We start from the raw sequence: 27,069 nt of genomic DNA, 5'->3' as shown, positions 1-27,069 counted from the left end.
CAAGGAGCGGGAGGGAAGTTAAGGATGCCAGAAGGATTTTGAATAAAGATGTGGGACTAGTTGATCAAAAAGATGCTTTTTTTCTGAACACGTCTAATGTTTTTCAAGTTCAGCTTTTCTGTCTCTTCACTAAGGTCTCTTGATTACCCAGGGACCACCCTGGAGGTTTAGTGATATAAAGGAGAAAGGAAGTAGACATATGGATTTCAGACTAAATGGTCGCAGTTTTTCTCCCTATTGAGCACAAATCCTTGGAGAGAAACAAGCAGGCTGGGCTTCTGGGACTCTTTAGACTTAATTTTGTTTCGAAAATCCATTCTGAATTGGCCGCAATGCCATTTTTGAGAAGAGAAACAGCCACAAAACAAAACAGGTTGACAAGTTAGAAATTACTGTACAGTGCATTTGTAGAGAACAGAACATACCTTTAACCTGAAATGCTCGTTACTGCGGAAAAGGTGCTGCACTACTCTCCGCTTTATTGTATCCACTGCTTGTTGTAACTGATTTCATTTTGACAAGGTTATACAGGATCTGCTGTGCTCTAATAAGCTCCAGTGACAAAATGTGGTTGTTATTTTCTCAAAAATTCCTTCATTACAACATGAAAAGGACACTTCTATTATTTTGATTTGGATGATACAGTTTACACTATAATACGTTTCTGAAATATTGAAAATATGCACTCAAGATTTGACTTTCCAAGATGCCGGCTTGTAATAATTTAATAATCACTTAGTCGGGAAGACGATTAGCAGGTTTCCTCAAACTCCCCTCAGACGTGAGCAGAAAAGGGCAGGGGCGGTTTTGATCTGAGTAGAAGATTCCGCCACTGATTTGTGTTATGAGAAACTATATCATTCTCTATCTGCGGGCATTATTTTGAAAACTGAAACCAAAACCCTGTGGGAGACATTCTTTAGATTCATAGGGCCCCGATGACACAGGAGAGAACTGCCTTTGTGTTTCCAAGTCGGCAATTCGTATGGAAGCAGACTGCCACACTTCATTCCAGTGGAGGATGGTTCAAACCACTGACCTTTTGGTTAGCAGCCACCACTGTCCCACAAGGGCTCCTCATATCTAAAGCAACGGTCAGATCCAAAGCATAGATCTAGTCAGTCCACGAAGAAGAAGAAAAAAAGCAAACATTTTATGCTGAGCATTAAGGGCATTTTAGAGCCTCCCAATGTCAACCATTGATTTCAAGAAGAGCTCTGACGTATATTCAAAGAATGGAGTCTTTTATTAGCAAGAAGAGGAAAGAGAGCAGACTTTATGTGGGTTGCTCACTTCTTGATAATGTCAGCAGGTAATGGATCAACTCCTAACTGAAGGTTAGAAGTTCAATTCTACCCAAAGGTAGAAGAAAATTCTAATGAACTATTTTTGATAAAATTAGTGTTCGAAAACTCACAGGACATAGTTTGACTGTGACATACTTGGACTTAACATGATTCGAAGCACCTTGTAGACAAATGTTTCTTCTTTTGTTTAAATTAAAAGAAATGTCATAACATTAGAGCGAACAGTATAGCATGGGGGTACATCTGCTCTCCTCGGATTTCACAATGGGGAGGGAGAAGCAAGCGCAAAATCAACCCAAAGTCTATTCTTACGAGGGAAGGGTCAGACATGCCTCCCCTCTCTTCCCTCATTGGCATTTCTGACACCAACCATCTGCCCCACAACACTCTCGTTCAGAGCTGTGTTCCATAATTCATTGCAATTGCCACACAGAACTCAGACCATCCTCTCTCCTACTCAGGATTCGGAGGATTAAGTAGGGTATCGAGAATGTTCAGGCTACATGTATTTGGTTAGGACAGGCATCCCCAAAGTCTGTCTCTCTCTGGGCTAGTGCTTCTTTGCCCTGCTCAGGGACTGTTCCAAAGCTCTTCTTGCACTGGGGCCAAAGACTGAAGGCACTCCACCAGATGCCTCACCATGAAGATGCCTGGTTCTAGCCCAGAGAATTAGCAAACCTAGCTCCTGCGGTTCAGTGCCTAGAGACACTCAACTCTGCCTGAGGGCACCCAGCTTTACTCACCCCATAGGCTGGGAAGCCCATTGCTCTCCTTCAGCTCTGTCTCATGGTTCCACTACTGCAGATTCTCTGACATCCCTTTAGTGATGCAGCCCTGGGTCTCCGGATCAAGGAAGTACAATGTGCAGGAATCTCAGGTGCAAATGATATACTCCATTCCAAGCTCTTCTTTCTCGGTAGCACTAAACTCCTATATTCTGCTTCCAAATGGCTTCTTTCATACACAGTAGGATGGCAAAATTGACCAACACCCATCTTAAGAGTCCCAACATTTACAATAACAAGTGACCCTGTTAACCATCTCTCATAACTGGATCCCACCAGCATCTTCCTCTACACTCACTTAGCTGCATCAGCAAGTGGTGGGAGGTAGAAAGACTATATAGATAGATAGAGAGAGAGGCATGCTAAGTAATTCGCTGGTCTGTGATCCTACATGTATTTTGAGATGTATTCTACATTGAGTGAAAGAGAATGGTACAGAGTCAGTAAAATGTACGTAACTCTGGGTCTACCATGATAGTGTGTCAGGAATGAATGGATCAATTGTTCTGTGGATATTAGATAAATAAAGTTAGAGAAGCGAGAGATAAATGCAATAGATATGGTGGGTTTTCAGAAGGAAAACAGATAAAAATTAACTTGTTAAAGGACATTTTCACAGAGGACATGAGAATCAGGTTGACATGGAGGGTGCCATTACATTAAGTAAAGAAAGCAAAGGTGGATATTCTACAATAAAAAGATAGTAGGAATCTGGGTAAGGTTAACCTTGCTCCAAGGTCAAGTGGTATTCAAAAAGACAAAGACATAAGGAGTTAGATGGCAAGATCTGGAGTTCATTGAGAGAGATGGACATTTGCACATAATAGTGCGAACAAACATTATTATAACAAGCAATAGCTAGGGAGTGTGAGGAGACCTGGTGACACAGTATGCTAAGCATCACACCATTAACTGCAAGGTCATCAGTTCAAACACACCAGGCTCTCCATGGGAGAAAGATGAGGCTTTCCAATTCTGGAAAGACTTGTAGGCTACTACTTACTGTTACTATTTGTCATTTTGTTATTTATAGTTCGTTTAAGGTTAAGTTATCACGTTATAATTTTTTGCTATCAAGTTATTTTAACCATTTTAGTAGATAGTAAAAAGAAGAAAGACTCTAATAGGGTTGAGTCTGTTAGTAAAAGGCATTTCAAAGGCATTATGACACTTTCAGAGAAATGGGTGTTATACCTTTCTGTGTACTATAATCTAATATATGAATCACTTATCAACAATCATCTCATCAAGCATTTCTCATTAATTGCAATATGCTTTAATTTCTAATTTTGATGGATTTTATTGAAATTTATTCATTTGGATGTAAATTCTATTTTAGTAGTTTATTCATATAGTTTATGCATATTTATTCATTTGTGTGATCAGCTCTAGGTCAGTTAAAAAATTTTAATGGCATAGTTCATTTCCAAAATATCCAGAACCTATTTCATTAGTTATGAATTCATAGTTTCTTATTCTTTACCATTTATGATATTAAAATACATGGATATTAAAATACATGTATGATATTAAAATACATGGAATCAGACTTAATATATAATTATTAAAATAAATATAAAACATACATGAAGGTCTAAATGTTCAACAATTTATTATTCATAGCCATTTTTAATCAGGTCAGTCCCATAATAGTTGATTGAAAGAATGCTCTATAGAAAAAGTAATAGTAAAAATATTGAGCCCCTCCTGCAATACAGAAATTGGCAATGAAAATATCGTGTGGTGAATTGAGTGGACTTCATATTAAATATTTTCTAAATTTTAACACTCAAATCATAAATTATATTTCATATAAAAAAACTTCACAAGTTTCCTTGCTTCCAGTTATCTCCGTCTCCAAGTTCAAACATCTTTTGATCAGATATATATTAATATCATCTAAAATTGACAGGTCATAATTAATTTCTTATAATAGTAACTTGATTGCCAATTATCTTGTTTCACGGAGAGGTGCAATAAATTGAAATTGAATCAGGTTTGGTATTTTAAGTATTTAGTCCATGAATTTGTATGTTTATGTATACGTCGTAGTAATTTTCATGTTTGAGAAAAGTTGAAAAGCAACTTCCCGTGGCAGGTGTCTGGACTGCATTTCCTATACTGTACTGTACTTGATCCTGTTACCGGCATCCTTGCCTCAATAGTACAGTGCTTATGAAGAGGAGCAAGTTTCAGGATAGCTCAAAAATTAAGCAAAAATTGTTCATATTCCACGAGCACCACTTTCACAATTAATTTCCAAATCAATGACCTAAAAACAGAACATTAAAGCAATTTTAAAAAGATGCAAAATGTTTTCACTCACTTGAATCTTTAGAGTTAAAGAGACAGCTCACAGTCTTCTGCTAATTTCTGTGTTTTCAATGCTGATGATCCGGCAGCAAGAACTAACAGATCATGAGATGGAAGTTATATTTAATAAAACATTTTCCCTGTAATGATAGTGTGTGTGTGTGTGCGTGTGCATGTGTGCAGGGAAGAACGTCTGCTTTATCGCCATGGCGTTGATGTGGATGCCTAGCAACCCCACAGGGCAGGATGGAACTGTCCGGAGAAGTCTCTGAAACTCTTCCTGCTACCAGAAGTAGAAAGCCCCAATAGCTCTTTATCCCCAGGAGTGGCTGGTGGTTTTGAACTGCTGTCTGGGGATTGCAGCCCAAGTCATAAGTACTACGCCACCAGGGCTTCAGAACTTCCACTAGTCTTTTTCAAATATTAAGTGGGACAACAGTTAACTCAACAGTTTTTGTGATCATTTACCATGCCCCAAGTCCTTAATTTTATAGGTTTGTTCACTGGGACAAAAAGTTCTTGTGCTGATCAGAAGGCATTTGACTATTAACCTCCAGGATAATGTTTCCAATCCGCAAGTGTCTCTAGGGAGAAAGATGAGGCTTTCTGTTGTCAGCCTCAGAACCCCTGCGTTGGTTCGTAGATGTTGCAGAAGACTAGAGAGCAGTGGGCACATTTTGGGTGCATTCATTAAGACTAAGAGTCACTGAGTGGCTTCTGGCTCCTTTTCTGAAACTCTCAGGCTGTGTGAAAATGGAGAGTGTTCCTAAAGAGTTTTGGAAGACATGATTCTCAAGTCAATTTACCACAGAGTCAAATGTGGACACGGGTTAATTTTATTACCTAGACAATTTATTGTAGAAGCAGACTTTAGGTTGCTGTTCTTAAAATTGTATCCTTCCGCAAATACTGACAAGACTTCATCTTACAAATGTTGCACATTCAGTCAGGAGAGACCAGTCCCTGCACACGGACATCATGCTTGGTAACACAGAGGGGCTGCGAAAAAGAGGAAGGCAAGATGGATTGACACGGAGGTTGCAACAGTGAGCTCAGGCATGAGAGCCATGGTGAGGATGGCACAGGACTGGGCAGTGTTTTGTTCTGTTGTGTATTCATCGGAACTGACTCGATGGTACCTCACAACAACAACAAACGTGAGGAGTCCTGAGGACACAGTGGTTGAGTTGCTAACCGAAAGGCTATTGTCTTGAACCCACTGACCGCTATGTAGGAGAGAGATGTAGCTGCCTGCGTTCACCAGGACTTACAGCCTTCGAAACTAATAGCGCAATCTTACTCTGCCCTACAAAGTCACCTCAAGTTAGAATCAACTTGATGGCATGGAATCTATATCTATTTTGTTTTGTATTTTTCTTGTTATTTTCAGCAGAAGTAATGGAATCCTTTAGTTCCATACATGTACCCATATAATAGATTTTCACACCTGAGAAGAGTTTAATTAGTTGACACTGTCAAAAAAAGGAAAGAAAGAAGACCTTTCCTTATCCCTCAAATAGGTCCTAGATTTATAATTATAAGCCCAAACTCATTCAGTAAACACTTAATACATTTTACGTTGTGTTAATAGTTCATCAATATATTAGACAGCATTTTTCCCTTCAAGAACTAATTATCTAAATTTGGAAAACAGCACAAATAAAGTTTGAGAATATAGAAATGGTAGCGAGAAAACAATGTATACATCATATGCAATTTTCTTGTTTCCTCTAAAACCATTCAACTAAACTTATGTGGTTGGATTTTAGTTATTTTAAGTGAATTTTCTGGTGTTAGATTTTAGGTGCTAGCCTTATTGCTTTGAATTTTATTATTCCAGCATAAGGAGCCCTAGCGACACTATGGGCACTAACTGGACTGAGAACTGTAAGGTTAACAGTTCAAACCCACGAGTCATTTCTCATGAGAAAGATGAGGCTGCCTACTCCCTTGAAGATGTTGGTTCGAAACTAAACATATGGTCACTAAAAGAGTTGGAATCAACTAACTGACAATACGTTTTTGACTAATTTCAGAACATACAATGTAATTGGATAAAAATGAATAATATAAAGTTAGAAGACTGTACAGAATGAGGCCCCCCACAATTCTGAACAAAATGAAAATGGTTAAAGTGTTTCAAAATACAAAAGGCTTAAATAAAGCTAATAGGAGTTGAAACTATGTAATAGTGATAAAAAAGGGGATTCTTATTTGGCAGGTAATTTTTTTGGACCCAATTGTAGTATAGGCCAAAGAACTTTCCAACAATTGCTTTCAGACAATTTACTTTTATCTCTATAGGGACAAAAGGTTAGAATAAGAGAGGATGCTGAGGAGATAAGCAGAAGTCAGACTATGAATCAATAGTGGTTTGCAGTGCTATCTCATCCATCTGGACATGTGAAAGGACCCTAGACAGTTCTCTTAGAGTGGATTATCAATGACCACAACTGCTGAATATCACTGCTTTTCGCTGCGGTTCTTGCTGTTGTTCTTTGCATGGCAGTCTAAGAAAAAAAATATTTAATGGCTTACACGTTATAAACATATCGCTAGCTTTCTACAAGATTGCTCATTGTACCTTCACCTTCATAGACTCTCTGTGAAATAATTCAGGATGTATAAGTCCCCATCATTGCTGATAAGGAATAATTATTTTTAAAAATTCAAATAATGTTTCATTTGGGTTAAACTAAAAAAAAATAGTTTGCTATCTTCCTGCTATGAAGAATCAAATGACCATTGATTTTAAAGTCTGCATTTCTGATTCAGCGGAATTTTATTCTAATGTATTGTTGGATAACACATCACTTAATATTTAATTCTTTACGTGAAGTTTTAAAACAGTAAGCATACTTGCTATTTTTTATATTATAGCTCCAAAATATATGATGTATATGAGATGTATATATGTTAGAATTCTAATGAAATAAAATCATTTGGTTGATGCCTGAAAGTCATTACTTTTCTGGTTTTTAGAAGCATGAGAGGTATAAAGCTCACATGCTTTTGAATTAAAATATAAACTAAAACATATACCACTAGTCTGATAAGTTCCACAAATGATTTTGGAAAGTGTGTCATGTAATAAGAGCCCAGGTATTGCTGCTGAGTAAGCAGTAGGTTGCTGAAACTTCGTGATTAGTAAGACGAGACTCTCTGCCCCAGTGAAGGTTTATAGACTTGTAAATCCGGTAGGGTCACTGTGAATTGAAAATCAACTCAGTGCCATTGCTATTTTTTCCTTATATAACAAACAAGAAAGTAATACATACATATACCCACGAGAAAACAAAAAGTCTTTGTAGGCATGTAAATACGATTTATTCACTTTACAACGTTACTAAAGTCAGGTCTACTGTATGATCTTGGTAATATCCGGTTTCCCTGGTGATTAATGCAGCACCAGTGAATTTTCAGAAGGTTGTTTTCGTAATTTGACTGGCCAGGAATCATTTTCCATGTTGAAAAACAGGTGTAAACATCAGTTCTCCAGATAAGACAGCGTGGTTCCGTGCTGTCTGCCGATGCCTCCAGTGTAGCGAATTCAGCGGGCAAAGCCTGCAGATTGAGGGAGGCTCCGTATCCGAAGGAAAGAACTGGAAGCTTGTCGGTGTAACCCAAAGGTTTTCACTGAGCGAGTGACAGGAAACCTTTGAACGGCAAAATCATCTGCCAAACACTGTGAATATGCAGGGCCTGTGTAGCAAATATGTGGAATCAAACCCCAGCGCAGTAATTATAGGTAATTTGTGAACTGTTTCCAATTTCCTCGCTGTGTAAATTACATGCCTACCTACTTGAGACAAGATTTGACTCTTTGAGAAGCTGGCGGAGGTTCTGGAAGCTTGACACGGGCTCTATTGTTCCCTTGTTCTCTGTGCCGCTCTTCGGATTCTCAGCTGGTTCTGAGTGAAAGGAAAGTTTTGGCATGAAATGCTCAGTTATTCTTTCGCTTATTATATTCTCTGTATCTCTCTCTGCTGTTAACTTTCTGCCACTTTGACTAATCGTGGATTAGAAGTTGAATGTTATGTTTCAAGCCTATGTTCAGTAACCTTTCCCAGTTCTGCCATTTTAAAATAAATTGTAACCTTTCCGCATATTGGGTGTGGTGCTAGTTGACTCAATACTTGTTAAAGGTTCCTAGGTACTGCAAAGTTATTAGAAGGCGTGCCCAGCTAATAAGGGTAAGAATTACAAGACTCTAAATTTGTGCATTAACATCATTTGTGAGAAATGGAGAAGCTAATAATAGTAATTGTGATAATCATGGGCTTCTTTTTTGTTTCTAAAAATTGCTTTCATTCTGTTTCCTATCGTTAAGTTTTTCTAAAATAAAAAGAAAGGCATTTAACATTCATATGCTCACTCATTGTTAACATCCCTGTCTAGTGGTGTGATTCGTGCTTATTTCTGTATGTGTTTCTTGGTTCACTTCTCTGACAAAGCATGCTTTTTTCTGTTATTGCTGCTACCTTTTTGTGTTTTGCTACTGCATGTGAACTCTCTTAAAAGGCTCAGTGAATAAATGGATTCTTGTCATTTTAAATTTCACTCTGAAGTATTGCAGTCTGCTTACTTGCAAGTATTGCTCCTTATTCTTTGTGTGGGAGCATAAAAAGGAAGTGAAATAAAATGACAGGAAATGGTGGCTCAATGTTGTACCTGTTAATCCCTTAAGGTGTTTAAAGATGAAATCTAAACAAATTACGTGGCTTTATAATTTGAATCATTTGTGTTTTTCTTTTCTTTGCATGATATGATTTTGTTTTATATTTTGTTTTTTTCCACTCGCCAGATGTTCCCAACACTTTGCTTTCCACCACTCTCATCCCCTCCCTTACCACTGCAACAGCCACCACCTCTGTAGCCATAACCAGCCCCACCACCTCTGCAGCATCCAGCAGCATAAGAGGTACAGTATGCTCCTTTGTTATGGCCTAAAAACACATTATCTGAAGCTCTGTGGGGACTTTTAGAAAAGGAAGAAAGCTGGAAATCCAATTATTTAAGTACAAGACACAATTATGTCGCCTACATTATTATCAATTTAGAGTTATGGGACTAGAATCTGAGAAGATATGCACATTTTATTTTTGTCCCCTAGTATTATGATAAAAAACAAGTCCAGTGTATAGGGAAAATAGATGGGGCTGTACAAGTTTGAGCAAATTCTGAATATAAACATGGAACAGCTCTTGTCAAGAAAATTTGACGAAATGGAAAGAATACCAAGTTGTAGGAGGGAGAGGCCACTTTTAGTTTTGTAAGAGCTAATTTAATGTTCATGAGTTGTTATTCTTTTTCAACCAGATTAAAATTCCTATGGTGCTGAATTTGTTTCATAATTTACTGAACCCTTGGGTCATTATAAATTATTAGTCATGTACAAATTTCAGGTATATGTAAATTTTATGATTCTAAAGTGATCCATTGAGTAAATCCACTTATTCTAAAACAGAGTGTTATAAAAAAGAACAATCTGGGATTGACCAGGATAGGGATGACTGTTAATTCAGAAATTTGCATTTTTACTTTAAGGAGAGCAGTTTTGAATTAATTAAAGTTATCCTAAAGGACAATATAGATAATTACATTGTGGTTGAGATATATTAAAATATCCTAAATAATTATTAAGGTTTTAGTAGAATTTGAAGTAGTAGAAAGAGTTGCTTAAAGCATTATAAAAAAACTTGCCCTAAACTTAATTTTAGCATAAGTAATGTTCCCAGCATATTTGTCACATTTTAATCTGTCTTTTCCTTTTTATCTGTCCTTATGTCACTTTTGTTATACTAATATGTGTCAAACTAACAATTAACCTTGAAAAATCATGGAAATTTACTCCAAATGCATTATTAATTTCTAGCAAAGTCATGTTTACCATTATTTATTTTGCTTATAAATATACCTTATTTTTTTAATTTGAGAATTCTATTATTCCAGACATTAAACTGATATGTAAATTCATAAATGATTTTACTGTCTTTATAGTCTGTCTTTCTCAGGAGTTTGAAGAAAATGATTCTGTTTTTCCATAGTCATTAATTAAAAAAAATTAAATCAATGACATATATTGTACAATGCACAAAATTGGTAACTAAATACATTTTTAGATGTTAACAATAAGAATTTCACAAAAAATAATTAGATTTACAATGTAATGGCTAAACAAGCTTTATTTGAGTTAACTCTTCAAATATCTTACTCATATTGTTATGTAAAAATTTGAGGAAATGCATAATAAAAAAGTAAAATGAGCAAAAATGATATGAAATATAAGACGTATGCAATTGTACTTTGCTTTCATGTATTATTATTTCCAAAGATTTTTAGGAACAGAATTCATATAAGGTAAGATATTGCATGCTAAAAAATCTTCAGAGTAATATTAAAATCTGACTGTATAAACAAAGTATTTCACTGAAAATGGAGGGAAATATATTGACCTCACACATGCACATAAATAAACACATACTATGACCTGCGTATTGAAAAGTCTAATGATTATATTTCCTTTGTCTTCAACAATATTTTTTATCAAGGACCTGCATTTGCCATAAACCCACTCTTTTAACTTATGTAAATCTGACTTACTCTATCAAAAACAATTACTTTTGAAAACAACTCATAATTCTATGAATTACTATGTTTCCCCAAACCACCTATGTAATGTTTATTAATTAATTAATGTATATGTTCCTTTTCTGAATATCTTACATATCTCTTTTGAAGCTGGATACCAATCCATATCCAACTACACCAATACCTACAGCACACACAGCCACACATGTTCAGAGAAAGAGAAAAGCAAACAGAGTGGGGGTAAGGCGGGTGAGAGTGAGGAAGAGAAACTACTAACATTAAGAAGGTTTCATTTCCAAGCGGTTAAAAAATTTTCTTAGTTATTTCATTTGGACCATGTGGAATTTGTCCTATTACATTTCAACCTGCCTGATAAAATAGAATCAATTTTGTACATTCCAATCTGTTAGTGAATTTTAAACCATGGGCATGAAAAGTGTTTTCAAAATATCTCCTTCAAAACAAATAAACATCAAAGACACAAACACGCACATCGCGTCCTCTTTATTACCTGAGATAGGATTTTAAAACTCTGCCAGGCTTTTCAGAAATGAACTACTCTTTAAGTTAGAAAATTCGTATCATCTATTTGATAAGGTACAGAAAGCAGGACAGATATTAAGTGTTGGCCTGATATGCAATATCACTCCTCTTTTCAGCAAACAACTGTGGGAAAGCCCTCAACCCCTCACTGTCATTAAAGCCGTGTTCCGTATTTGGGGGGGAGATCCACTTAGGTTTCTAACATTGTTAGGATTTACACTTAAGCTTTTTAAATTATGTAATATGCATTTACTAATAAACTAGATAATTGCAGACAAAATTTGATTTTTAACAGAATTAATTTATTCATAATTAGTAAAGGTGTTTCAAAATTATTGCTTAAAAGGGAAAGTACTAAGAATATACTTCTAAGAAAGCAGAGCTGAAGACGATGCTTTTTAGTCAGCAATATTTCTTTGCGGGTATTTTTTTTTCTCGCTCCCTCAAGCATTGTCTGGCATAAAGTAAATGTTTTTGGTTTTATTAGGTTTAAATGACATGTGTTTGAATGTTATCTGTAGCATGTATGTTCATCTACCAACTAAATTAATACAAATTGATTACTGTTCATATGCTCATTTACACAATTTTACCCGTGACATTAGTACTGAAGTTCCTACGCCATTTAAGATACACATCTATTTAAAATAAATTTAAAGAATCCAAGTATTGTCTGTATTGTACATCAAGGTAAAATGGAACGAAAGAAAACTGGTAAATCTGTAGCTTAAAACCTTGAGAAATTGCCCTTCTCTTCCGTTTGTCTCAGAAATGCACCCCTGGATCTGAGAGCAGATTGTCAACGGTATGGAAGGGAAAAAGCAATAAGCAGTAGTCTGATTTCTACAAGAGGAGCCTCAGTGACCCAGTGTCTAAGTGCTGCTAACTACACACAAGGCGAGGTGTTTTAATCCACCAACGAATCCACCTAGGAAGGTGTGGCATTCTGCTACCATTCCGATTTCCAGCCTGGGAAACCAGTCTTTCTACTCCATTCATGGGGTTGCATTCAGATTTCCAACCTGGGTAACCAGCCTTTCTATTCCATTCATGGGGTTGCTTGAGGTAGGAGTTGACTACAGGGCTTGCAGCTTTCATCGTTAAAATTAAAACGCTGCTTTAGGCAAAATGAAGGATAAGTGAGCACTAGAGACATCTCTGATTATAAATGGTGACTCCTCTATTTACAAGAGTAATTGAGTTTTTATCTCGGCCAATGATCCAAAATGAACCTTGGTTTTATTCATCAGAAAAAAAATGATGAATTATAAAAGCACTTAATCCTCACTCTTGAGAATTGAAAAATTTTGAAAACATAATCTTTACTCAGTGAATGGCAGAATTATTGATCAGTTCATGTTAGTAAAACATGCGTTTGAATCTTTTAACTTCTGGTAAATTAAATTGTATCTGTTATCTTACAATAAATTAATCATATTTTAATTTGTATAATTAGAGCTATAAAATGACAAAATTATTGGCTGATTGCTTATTAATTTCAAACTTCAATGGATTGTAGGATCCCCAGTGATATAGTGGTTATTTGTTGGCTGCTAACTGTGTGGTCAGCAGTTTGAAACCATGGGAGAAAGGAAAAATTTTAGATGAAAGTGATACTAGAGCATATAGAAAAATTCACATATCTTCGCTGAATGCATACACTCATGCCTACATATATATGTGCATGTGCAAGCATTGCCTGACATATCACAACATGCCAAATACTCTTCATGAAGCTCATAGTATTCATGATATGATGTCTTCTGTATCTAAAATCTTACACATTTATAGCTATCTTAATATTTTTCCTTTATGAAAGCGCATTGTCAAAACAATATTAACTTTTGCTTTAGGAAATTGCCAGTTTTACATACTGGTCCAATTAAACCTGTGATTCATAAGGGCGTCTGTAAGACTCGTGTTTAATGTTTTTATTATTCTTTTTGTAAATCATTGAGTAACAATTAAATATGATCCATGATAAAATGGTTTGGAATGATCTGATTACTTGTATCAAAACTAGCATCATTCTGACATGGCTTGCCTGATTCAAAAGAAATTCTTTTTAATTTCCTAAAACCATTTTAGGTTCTAAAAATATAAGCACCTTAATTTTATAGTGAGAATATTAAGATGTTGGACATTCAGCAGACATAAGAGAGGATTTCCAATTAATACATGCCTGAGTTCATTGCAGAGCAAACATGTCTGGAATTAGTGAAAGGCTGCAGACAAGTTCTCTCAGTCATATACTTGTCTTCGTCTTATTAGGCCACCCTAAAGAAAGTCCAATTAAAGAATAGCTTCCCAGGAGGGAAGTATCTCAGAAAGTTCAGCTGATGTTTTCTGGGAGTTCAAAGGGTAATCTTGATAGATTTTCCTGAAGGATTCAAGAAGACAACAATAGCTTATTAGGGAAAAAAAGTTTGAAAAAAGTGGAAAACCAGATTAATAAATTTTTAAAAAGACAAGAGAATTTGTGCTATTTCTTTCCTTCATCACAGCACACCTGCTTATCCTTCTAGGGCTACAGGACTAGTCTATGATTTTATTGGGAAAATTCCATCCACTCTATATCTCTGATTTTTCCCCTTCTTTCTGTTCCCCAAACTCAAGTAATATTTAAAAAAACACACCATGATTTGAGTAATTCAAGCATGTCAAAAGTGCTGTTTTGACAGTATAAATTGAGGAGCTCAACATTTGAAGGGAAGGGAGACAGAAAAATGGAAATACCACCTTTAGAAGTCTACAGATCTTATACTTCCCTGGCAAGGGAGACGCCATGATCCTGAAGGGGGTTTTCCCAGGGCGAGGCTTCTCCATTGCACTCCGGATGTGCTGACCCCTGCGATTTCCCCAAATGCGGCAAACTCGACTGCATAATTTCTGGTAGTCGGGGACAGTGGAAGAAACAAACGGGTGGGGGAGAGAAGTCTACAGATCTAGATGGAGGAGATGTCAAGAAACAGTAACAGTACATTTTAATATTGTTGTTCAATACATGCTTTTATGATTTTGTAGCAATGTGATTTTATTTACCATCATGTATGTGAAATATCTAAAGTTATTGACTGTGATTCTTAAAATTATATTTGTTATGATACCTTTTTCATAGACAAGATTAAACATTCCTTTGAAAAAGTCATTAAACTCCTGATAACTTTCTCTTTTTGTGCAATCCTATAGAAATGGGGAAAGACACAAAACAGAGGATATTCTCCCAGTCTTAATGCTAAGAATTTGTTAAAAGATCACATTCCTTCCCATATATCAGAAACAGCCCATCACTTCTGGGGCAAAAGTTGAATTTTGAAAAAATGTATAAAACAAATATATTATTAATCAAAATGGAAGAATTATGGTGAAACAATAGTTTTATATTAATAAAAGTAACATACCAGTTTTATATTTTACACAACTTATTAATTATATTAAGGACTAAAGTAAACTTTATTTCCCAAAGACATTGAAAGACAAAAACAAGGATTCTTTCTTTAAAAAAAAATCAAACAAGCCAGAATTATAATAATTATGAAAAATCTAACAACTTAAAAATGGACATTAATTTGCTATGAAAATGCTGCACTGCTTTTGTTTCACAGAGTAAACAATTAAATGTTTTAAAGAATACAAGGAATTTTACTATCATAATGAAAATAATCCTTATCTATAAGTTATAGGTTTATGACATTTAGTCATAAGCTATTTGTTTTGCAAAATTATTTTAATCATATTAGGTGAAATTATTTCAATGCAAAAATTGTAGCTATTTATTAGACTGATAATATATGTATCTAAATCATTGATTTCTGAAATATTTTAATGAATGATTCTTTTCCTATTAAGGTTTTAAAAATGTTCTTAGTAGCATAAATTTTACATACAGATTGCAAAATTCCACCCATATATAAGATGGGTATTTTTATAAAGCCAAAGTAACTAAAGTTTAGTTTATGAAATAGTGTTGATTTGTATGGTTCATCTCTCTAGCTTAAAAATTAAAGTAAGATAAGAATAAAATACAAATAATAAATTTTAAATTATTAAGGGTTCATGAGGAAGGGAAGGGGAAAAATGAGGAGCTGATGCCAGGGTCTTATGTGGAGAACAAATGTTTTGAGAATGATGAGGTTAATGAACGTACAAATGTGCTTTGCACAATTGATATATGTGTGGATTGTGATAAGAATTGTATGATCCCCCAATAAAATGATTAAACAAAAAAGAATAAAACGCATACATATAAAAACAAGTCACTGACTGAGGACATCTACTTTTTTGAACCTGGTTAAAAAGTAACAGTGGTCTCGCTGGGGTTTCTATTCTTTTATATAAAAAGAAACTCCAGTAATTTTTTTTACTCAGTTTCATTATTGTGCCCATCCCTCTTCTCTGTTTTAGAATATATAAAGATAAAGAAACATTTATTAGAATAAAAGAAACAGAAGGCACTGATAGAATGAATGGAATAAAATCATTATAGGAGTGCGCTAGTTACTGTTACGCAGCCAAAGCATTTGGAATTGTAGAATATATCATCTTGACACAGTTAAACCCCAAAGTGTGCAAATCAAGAAGTTGTTTATGAGCTTGTATTATGAGTGCTTAGCTATTTAAAATGTTTCTGGTTTTATTGGTGGTAATAAAACAAAATTTTCATAGGGTTGTAAGCTTTTAAAAATTAAGTGTCAATATGTTGTTTTTTTCACTAGACAAAAATTAAGTAATAATTCCATATCCAGATGGCTCATACAGAGAAACCTGCTTACCTCCCAAAACACAGATTTCTAAATTTAGGTTATAATATAGCCAAATTACCAATAGTTTTCAAAAATATTTTATTTAAAATGTAGGGATTTTTTAACTTAAACATAGGAAACAGCTCACAATGAAATCAAGATATTAAAATATGCTTATCGCATGGGAAGAGCAATATATTTGCCATATATTCAGAAGCATTTTAACCTTGTTTCTAAATCTCACCCGTGTTGTTCAAGCGGGATTTGTGGCTACAGGTGGGCACACAAAAAAGTGTTGGTACACTCCTAAAGGTCAACAAACAGACCTTGAACTATTTACAGGCTTTCCTCTTTGTTGTTGGTTTTGTTGTTGTTGCTTTGTTTTCTTTTGTTGCTTTGTTTTCTTTTGTTGCTTTGTTTTGCTAGGTCCTGTTTTTTGTGTGCATTATTATCTCTGTAGGTCTATCTGATAAGATAGGTGGTGGAGAAAACAACAGGACTAGATATCCAGGGGGACATGGGAGAGGTGGAGGTGGTGGGGGGGAAGGAAGTGGGTGTTAACAACTCCAGGGACAAGGGAACAATAGGTGATCCAAAATTGATGGTGTGGAGGCTGTAGGAGGCCTGCTAGGGCTTGATCAAGGGCGATGTAACCGAGAGAAATCACTGAAACCCAAATGAAGGATGAACATGATAGTGGGATGACAGGAAAGTAAAAGGAAATAGAGGAAAGAACTAGGAGGCAAAGGACATTTATACAGGTCTAAATATAGGCATGTACATATGTAAATATATTTTATATGTTGATTGGGAAATAGATCTATGTGCATATATGTATAGGTTTCGTATTAAGATAGCAGCAGATGGACATTGGGCCTCTACTCAAGTACTCCCTCAGTGCAAGAACGCTTTCTTCTATTAAGCTGGCATCCCATGATGCTTACCTTCCCAACATGGTCGCTGAAGACATAATGGGTGCATAAGCAAATGTGGTGAAGAAAGCTGATGTTGGGCAGCTATCAAAAGACATAGCATCTGGGATCTTAAAGGCTTGAAGATAAACAAGTGGCCATCTAGCTGAGAAGCAACAAAGCCCACATGGAAGAAGTACACCGACCTGTGTGATCACGAGGTATCGACAGGATCAGTCAGGTATTAGGATCAAAGAAAAAAAGCTCCTATCGTTGTGAATGAGTGGGAGTGTGGAATAGAGACCCAAAGCCCATCTTTGGGCAACTGGACAACCCTTTACAGAAGGGTTGCATGGAGAAGATGAGCCAGTCAGGGTGTCAGGGTGCAGTATAGCACTGATGAAACATACAACTCTCCTCTAGTTCTTTAATGCCTCCTCCCCACCACTATCATGACCCAATTCTACTTACAAAACCAGCTAGACCAGAGAATGTACACTAGTACCGATCAGAACTGGAAATACAGGGAATCCAGGACAGATAAACACCTTAGGACCAATAAGGAGAGAAGAAATATCAGGGGGCTAAGGGGAAGGTGCTGGAGAAAGGGGAAACCGATCATAATGATCCCCTGGGAGACAGACAACAGAAAAGTGGGTGAGCAGATATATTGGAAAGTGTAAGACATGAAAAAAACAATTATTTAAACATTATTAAGGGTTCATGTAGGACGGAGGGAGTAGGGATGGGAAATAAAGAGGAGCTGATACCAAGGGATCAAGTAGAAAGAAAATGTTTTTAGGATGACGAGGGTAACAGATGTACAAATGTGCTTGACACAATGGATGGATGAATGGATTGTGATAAGATTTGCATTAGCCCCCATAAATTTTTTTAAATGGAAAAAAGTCTTGAGTACTGACCCTTTTTGCAGCTACTTAAGTTATTAAAGAATATCATGGAATTCTGAAATTATTCTTGTCATTCTATATGATCTCATTTGGAAGAATACAAATCCCTCATTATCTATATATATATTCATTTCTACACCAAACGAAACACTTATCTTTGACTAATATGAATTAACCACTGACAAATATTTTAAATTACTATGGAATTCAGAAAGTACTTGAAGTGAATATATATATACATATATGTATATAAATATATGTATATATATATTCCCAATGACAGCTATTAAGGGACACAAAACATTTTCTGCTCTATTTTATTTTCAGAATACATTTTCATGGTTTGTCCAATTTAAAAACATAAAGCATTTTCAAGAGTTTAATTTTAAGATTGTTTATTTGATTTATTTATTTGGCTTATATCAATCTGAAAAGAAACAGTGTTCCCATTAGATTGGAGGTTTCTATCTTCCCTCAAGTAAACAGTTTTACTAACAAGGTTTTCATCTCCATAAATTTAAGAATACACAAAAGATAGTTTGTGAAAATTTCCCCATTAGAATATGTGTTACTTTATTAAACTCAGTTTTACGTGATAAGCAGAAGTATATAATTTTCAAAATGGAAATTAACTATAATGATTTTATCCCAGAAAGCACATTGCTTTGAAAACATCAGGCTCAAGTGAGCTTCCTAATATTGAAATGATAGCCTGATTTATATTTTTCAAGGCTGGTCTACTTATATGAGGAAGTCGATTTCCATAAAATCCTTAAAATTATTTTAAAATCCATTAATAAACTAGACTGGTTGTATCTTTCTTACTAACCAATGAATTAAGTTTATGAGCTGTGCCTTTGAAGCCGAAAAGATTGCTGGCACTGGCCTTGCTTCTTTGACACTCCACTTGAAACACAGTTAATAACCTTCTGTGTAAGCTTGGTGAAACACCGAATTGATACTAATTATACCAACTTTGGGAAAGAAAGTGACCTTGACTTCAGCTGGAACTTTCTTCTTGGGCAGTAAATAAGAGCAAATGCCACAAAGCATGACTTCTGAGAAGAGTCTAATATAATCTATTAATTTAGGGGAGTTTGTAGAATTCCAATACGTGCCCAGATAATTGTAATATTTTAAAACATTTCTTGCTTCAATAAAGCAGTAGTTTCCTATTTCTCTAGATTTCATGTAATCCCCCATTAGCTTTCTGTACTCAGTGAAATTAAGCTGTGGGCAGAAAATTAAAAGCTCCTTGAAGCAAAGGGTGTTGTAAGCAGAGGGACAGAATTTTTCTGAGTGGTTTGTGAAATGTGTACATCCATTTACAGGGTTTCAGTCTCAGAAATGCAAACGGGGACACTGTGATAAAAACTGACTAATAAACAAATAGCGATAAGATGACCTAGAAAAAAGATTAAGGAATGGCAACTGTCCCAGTGGGGCTGAAAGGGTAAAGAACTGCTTAAAGCCTGCTCGAGATCAATGATGGGGAACAATTTGCCCTTGAAAATGTGTGTTCTTCAGCCTTACTGAAGAAAGGGTCAAATAATGTGTTCTCCATGCTAACTGGAGTAAGAGCAGAAATTAATCCTTCTTCGCCAATATTGTTTAAAGAATTACATTAGTGTAAAGAGAATTCTGTTTGAGGTATTCAGTATAATAAATGGAAATACCCAATTTAATTCAAGTTATTTTTCATCTTTCAAAAACGGAAATCAACTCAAATATTCCCAGGGCTAATTTATTCAACTCATTATTTACTAAAGGATGCTGAGTTATGAGTGCTTAAATGGGTAGGAGAAGCCAACTTCTAACTAACAGGAAGAATTACACTAGAGCGTCGAGTAACATATTTTTTCAAAAATATTTGAACCAAGTTTGATGGCTGAGAACAAGACTCCATAAAGCTCTTCTAAACTGGATCTGTGATACTGTTCTCGCGCCCTCAAAACCCCTCAGCTATGGCGTTGCTTTTGACTCACAGTGAGCCTATCAGACGGGATGCCCCTGCCCTGGAGGTTTCGGAGCCTGTAACTCCACTGGAACCCGAAGCTGCCTCTCTCTCCTCAAGAGTGGCTGGTGGTTCCAAACTGCCACCAATGTTTTCTCTAGGGAGCCTTTTTCTCCTAAAGTCACATTCTTCAACTATTACTGGTACCAAATGTCATCTCATTTAAAATGTATGTTACTCAGGATTCCAGTAGGAACCTAATGGCAGCCTCAATTGGGTGGACTTTGAATTGTTAATGAGAGTTACTTAAGAAAAAAAAGACAAAACCAGGGAAACGAATACGCAAAGGAGAAAGATGTTTGAAATATTACCAGCAAGATGTTATTACCACCACTATATCTTAAGGGTCAAGGAAAGTGAACAGTGTTCTCTAGTCAGAGAAAAGTGAAAGCCAGGCAGGAAGGAGACAACGTGACAAGCATAGTAGTTGAAGGACCCAGTCCTTACCAGAACCTCTGCCTCTGGAGGGAATTGGGGAACGAAGGCTCAATTACCACATGAGATATGGTCTTCTGTCTCCAATTGGAAGTTAGCGGGCAAGGAAGCTGGATGAAATGAAGAGCAGTCAGCCTCTCAAAGCACAGAGCAGGCAAAAATGAATGGAAGCTGGATTGGAAACCAACTGGAGAATGAATAGCACAGATGGGTATAAAATCAATCTTCTAATTCGTTCAATCTGGATGTTTAGATGTCAGGTTTCATTTTAACTTTTAATATCTCCCATACTTAGATATGTAGTCAAAAAACCTTAAGGGTATTGATGAAGGCAAAGTGGCAGAATCCCTGAACCACTTTATTTTATTTTCCTGTTGGGCAGATTGTGAAACTTGGGAGCTGGCTTTCTAAATAGGTTTAAAAAAAATCTCAAAACTGAATGTTCTGATGACAACATATATACAAATATGTTTGATACAATTGATGTATGGATTATTATAAGATGTGTAAAAGCCCCCAATAAAATGATTTATTTAAATGAAAATAATTTTCCATTTAGCCAATCCCCCTACCAAACATATACCATTTTGAATCTGAAAAAAAAGTTATATATTTCCTCATTTAAAATATTAAGTGTGCATGTGTAGAAGGAAATGGTTTCTTTTTATTTGAAATAAGTTGTTTGCAAATCTCAGTTACAGAAGAAAAAAGCTCTAAAATTGAGCTAGAAGTAAGTTAATAATAAACTGATACAGATATGTCCTATTAATTTTCTATTAAAGGAATTTTAGTGTCACAAAGACGAATAATTTTTAGTCCTGAGATAATAGCTTTTCTGAAAAGAAAATCATTTTGTTGAGAGAAGATTTAGCAACGGCAATCACAGCCTGTAATATCTAGCATGATTTATCTTCCTTTTAAGTTTTAAAGTATGAGCGTATTATTAATTCAGTTAAGTTGGCAGATAAACAGGTAAAATGAAACAATTCCACTTGCTCTCACTGAGATGTATATCTGCTTGTCTACATTACAGCTTGTGTTCCTTGACATTTTACGGTACATAGTCCAGAAAATTTTATGCATAGTATGATTTTAAAATAATTTATACAATTATATTTCTACTTATCATATCTTATTTTCAGTACTCTACGTTAGCTCAAAATTATGTTTTAAGAAGTGAGAAAAAATCCTTCATTTTCTCTTTCTATTCATCTTTCCAGGTTAAATCCAAATATTTCAATCACAAATCCAAATAAAATGAAGAAAATATGCATATAAGAAAGATTCTCTCACTTGGTTCATTTTACTAATTCGTATTTATATTTTGAGTTACTCAATTATTATTTAGCAATCTACCAAGCAGGTTTTTTTATTGAAAATGTATCCATGTTGGTTCTTATGGTAACTCTTTTTGTTTCTTAATGCAATGGAGCTTTACCACAATCAAATGAAATGAGCAGTATCCAGGACTGTCTGGATTCACTATGACACAGTGAAGTAATCGCTGAAGGAGAATGATTTAGTTGTCATCCTGACATGGCCTATGAATGTGATCTTGGACAAATCTATTCACATATCCTTGTGGGACACATGAAACTTAAGGTTTTTCTAAATTCTTGTATACTATAAAATATGACCCAAACAGTTATTAACAGCATCCCTTTCTTATTTGAAATAAGTTGACTCATCTATCTCAGCATCATTTTATAATTCCTGCAATTCTTTTCCTGGAATATTCTTCAAAGATGAATTATTCAGTTCTAACTATAATGTACAGCTAATTTGTTACTCTTTCCCAGTCATATGTCCATCATTCAGTCACAATAATTTATATAAGGACTTTCCTCCCTTGTTTACTCTGACAAACACATTGTTTTCTCTCTGCATCCTAGCATTATAACTGTACAATTTATGTAGAGAGAGTAAATATTGAGTTATTGCTTTGATGATTCAAAATATTGAATGATGCAGAGGGTATCAAAATTGAATGGAAAAATACACAGTTACTGTACCAAAAGAACAACTGGCATGTAATGATTTCAAACAGTAGCAGATGATCAAGAACTGATGTGAGTGAAGGAAAATGTTCACGCTGTACAGTAGGCATGTGCCAACAGAAAGGCTCCATGAACTGACCGAATACCAGTAGAACGCTTTCTACAAGCTGATGAAGCCATGGCAGCACTCACTCACCTGTGCCAAGAAAGTGGGACCACAGTTTCCTGGTTAACCAATTAGAAGAGATCCATAGTATCTCCTGTTCCAAAGAAAGGTGAGCCACCAAAATGCAGAAGTGATAGGAAATAATCATTAATATTGCATGCAAGTAAAATATTGGCAAATATCATTTAAAATGCTGCAGCAGTACAGGGAGTTGCCAGAAATTCATCTTAGATTCAGAAGGGGACATATCAAGATATCATTGCTGATGGCAGATGACTCTTGGCTGAAAGCAAAGATACCAGAGCGATGTTTACTTGTGCCCTATTGACTCTTCAGAGGCATCCAATTGGGTGGCCCTAGCAAACTACAATAGCCTTAAAAAGAATGGGAACCCTTGAACCCTTAATAGGGCTCATGCATTACAGGGATCAAGCGACAATTGTACAAACAGAACAAGGGCCTGCAGCATGGTTCACATCAGGAAAGGTGTGTGTCCGAGTTGTGTCATTTCACCACACTTATTTAACCTTCATGCTGAACAAATCATCTGAGGAGATGGACATCAGGATTAGAGAAAGACTTGCTCTTGTTATGCAGATGACCCAACTGGGAATGTTGAAAGGCAGGGGAACTTGAAGTTTTGCTGATGAAGGTCAAGCACTGCAGGCTCAATGTAAAGGAACCTGCCTGGATCAATAGACAGCATCATGATAGAGGAAAGATTGACGTTGTTAAGAATTTCATCTTGCTTGAATCCATAGTCAGTGCTCATGGAAGCAGCGGTTAACAAATCGCGAAGCACATTGCACTGGGGAAATCTGCTGCGAGAGTTCTTTATGTCGTTGAAGAGCAAGGATGTCCTGTGGAAGTCTATGGTATGCCTGAGCCAAGTCATGGCATTTTAATTTGCCTCATATGCATGTGAATATTGGAAATTGAAAAAGACAGAAGAACTGATCCTTTTGAATCATATGGTGGTGAAGAACATTGAAAATGCCATTAACTGCCAGAAACACATACAAATTTGTCTTAGAAATACAGCCACAATGTTCCTTGGAGACAGGGCTGGCAAAACCTCATACTTTTGAGATGTGGTCAGGAGACACAGCACCTTGAAAAGGAAATTATTCTTGGAAGAGTAGAAAGGAAGTGAAAAAGCAGAAGATCCAGACGTTTCCCCAGTCAGCTTCTCCATCACAGTCATCGTGAGAATGGCACCGGACTGGGCAGGGTTATCTATTGTATATATTATATAGAAGGTTGCTATGTGTTGGGACCAACTCAACAGCACCTACTAACAAAAATAACAGTTTTGATGTCCATAACACCACATAGCATCCATTTCACAGTTCTCTAACTGAGTCCATGGTTCTGCTCCTTGACACTTTGTTATACAACTATGGTTGTAATAGTACATACACACGCACTGTAGTCAAATGTAGTCACACCATCATCAAATGGTGATGCTGTTTTGTTAGAATTTAAAACGCATCCATTTTGGTTGAATTAAAATGCTTATGAAAAAACAAAATAGATAAGAGTATACATTCTGAATTCATATTATATTGGCTTATACTATAGACTATATAGGCTCATACATTGTTATGTATAAACTTTCTGGCCCTACTTAAGCTTTTTGCACTTCTATTTCCTCATCCATAATGCAAACAATGATTTTACCAACTCTCATAATGTAAGCATTAAGCATGTTTATTTAAATGACACGATTTAAATAGTATATGGCTCTTAAGAAATCCATGAAGTGTTAGATTGTATCATACTTATAAACAGTTTTCATAAAATTAGCCAAAAAATACAACATAAACATATTTTGTTCTTTATTGAATATCAAAGAGGTCAATTGTCAAAAACTATTAAAAAGTTCCAATGAATGATAAATGGACCTTTAAAGTCTTGGGCACTGTTAGAAAGTAGAGCACATGAATTTCTAACGTATGATGTAAAGTGAGAATGATAAAATGAAATCACATGGCAAGTTTTGAATTATGTTAATTAGCAAATGAATAGAAAGATCATTTTCAAAACAAAGTAATCCAAATCTAAACAAAACGTATGATTGTTCTTACCAGATATAATTGAGTTGCAAACTTAATGACATGCAGCCGGATCCTGCACGTTCCCACTATCAGTTTCAGACTGAACCACTGTAACTCACCGAGTTCTCCTCGGCTGATTTCACCAAACATTTCCTCCTCGTTCATCTAAGTGTAGAATCTCTGCCTTTTCTTATTTAGTGCTGTAGCAACACACAAGCCTCCATTTACAAATGGAGGATGATGTGAGCATGACACGCATTAGCCAGGAATAAGGCTTTGCGCCCCATCTGGAGGTGGAGAATTCTGTCACTCAACCAGCAATGACCCTCTAAAACCATTAGGTATTAAAATATAGAGGGAAATAAAACAAATATTTAGAATTAGAAATATCTAGAATCAGAGGTAGGCTATTGGAGAAAATGTAATTTAAACCTGTTTCCCTCATTTCTAAAAATGTATGATTATGATAAAGAATCACAGGATCCTTTGATGTAGGAATCAAAGTAATTGTATGGCTCGAGGCTTGTGTCATTGTGTGAATGCAGATGACTTCCTGAATGTGGGAGGGTTATCATAAACAATATGTTTGGGCTACACCATTACTCAAGTTTTATTTAACCTTCTAAATAGCAAATGCAGAAGATACGAGGCTGGTGCCAAACCACACGGGATTTAATTCTGATCAACAAAGGGTTACTATGAGAACCAACTCTGAGGCAATTATCAGCAACACTGGTGTCACGCAATACTAATTTTATATTTCGTCATCTTTGAGTGAAACTTAATATTGACCTTGATACATTGAGTTAATGAAACCATTCACTTTGTTAAAATACTCTATGACCAAATTCAGGAAATTGAAAACAAACACCTATATTTAGAAAATTTCAGTTAATTAAAAATACATGAAATGTCTTCAAAATTATCTTATGGCAATTCATTTCAAGATTTGACAAATTTATTTTACACGAATGAATTGAATTTCACACTTTCCATAGTTACCATGTATTTTTTTATACTTTTTCCTAAGTTTTCCCAACATGTTAAACAAAGGGAAGAAAAGATATTTCCTTATTTCACACCCAGAACTGAATAATGCTTTGGTTTAAAGCTATTCTCTTGAAAAGTTTATCTTAAAGATATACATGCCCATTGTTTATTCAAAAGAATTTTATATGAAGTACAGTATTTGGGTTCTGTTCATCAATTTCATATCATAATTATTTTACTATCAGATTGTAATCCTTTATGTATTTTATTTTTTATTCAGTTAAGATATATTTTCATTGAACATGAAGGTTAATATAGTACATTAGTTGTCTATCTCTTTTGAAAATGGTAACATTTCATAGTAATATTTTCATCTATTTAACTCCATTTTAGTCAAAGCAAAACATGAAGATACCCATGAGTTTACAGGTTGTATAGGAGGTAAAATCCAAGGTAGATGGGTCATACACACAAGCCAGTTTCTCTGAGAGATAAATGAGGTTTCCTACTTCTGCCAATATTTTTCAGTGTAAGAAACCCTGTGGAAAAGTTCTGCTCTGTCCCATAACAATGCTATGAGACAGAATTGACTCCATGGCAGAAGCTATTTACTCAGTGGAATAATGTACTCAAGACATTGTGTTTTTATGAGACACTCTTTTCTTTTGTTTTCTTTTTTTTAACATTTTATTAGGGACTCATACAACTGTTATCACAATCCATGCATATATCAATTGTGTAAAGCACATCTGTATATTCATTGCCCTCGCCGTTTTCAAAGCATTTGCTCTCCACTTAAGCCCTTTGCATCAGGTCCTCTTTTTCCCCTCCCTCTCCGCTCCCCCCTCCTCATGTGCCCTTGATAATTTATAAATTATTATTTTGTCATATCTTGCCCTATCCTGCGTCTCCCTTCACCCCTTTTCTGTTGTCCATCCCCCCAGGGAGGAGGTCACATGTAGATCCTTATAATCGGTTCCCTCTTTCCAACCCACTCACCCTCAGTAATACTCTCCCAGCATCGCCCCTCACACCCCTGATCCTGAAGGTATCATCCACCCTGGATTCCCTGTGCCTCCAGCTCCTATCTGCACCAGTGTACAACCTCTGCTCTAATAAATTAAAAGACATACTTCTTCCATGCAACAGTTTATCTGCTATGATTTTGCTAAATGAGTTTCACTCTCAATGGAAATTAAAAAGGAAACCTTAATAGAGCACGCACACAATCATTGAGCTGAGGCTGACTCACAGTGACCAGCACTGCCCCTGTGACTTCCTGAGACTGTGACTCTTTTCAGGGAGTA

The 27,069-nt window shown here is 35.7% G+C and overlaps 1 protein-coding gene and 1 pseudogene across 2 annotated transcripts in view; both read left to right on the top strand.

Moving 5' to 3' along the window:
• Positions 1–27,069, top strand: part of CADM2 (cell adhesion molecule 2) — a 190,693-nt gene that overhangs the window by 90,995 nt on the left and 72,629 nt on the right. The window contains exon 6 of one of the 2 annotated variants that reach the window (XM_075543444.1): positions 9,210–9,326. The exons of the other annotated variant lie outside the window; for it this stretch is intronic. Within the exon in view, the coding sequence (XP_075399559.1) occupies positions 9,210–9,326 (117 nt within the window). The remainder of the gene's footprint in view (positions 1–9,209; positions 9,327–27,069) is intronic. 2 annotated transcript variants of the gene reach the window in all.
• Positions 14,300–14,446, top strand: LOC142441766 (U1 spliceosomal RNA; annotated as a pseudogene).

This window comes from Tenrec ecaudatus, chromosome 2 (assembly GCF_050624435.1).
Source record: "Tenrec ecaudatus isolate mTenEca1 chromosome 2, mTenEca1.hap1, whole genome shotgun sequence".
In the NCBI taxonomy this organism is placed as follows: Eukaryota; Metazoa; Chordata; class Mammalia; order Afrosoricida; family Tenrecidae; genus Tenrec; species Tenrec ecaudatus.
Note: the sequence above shows the minus strand (reverse complement) of the source record. Positions and strands in the feature narration are given on the sequence as shown.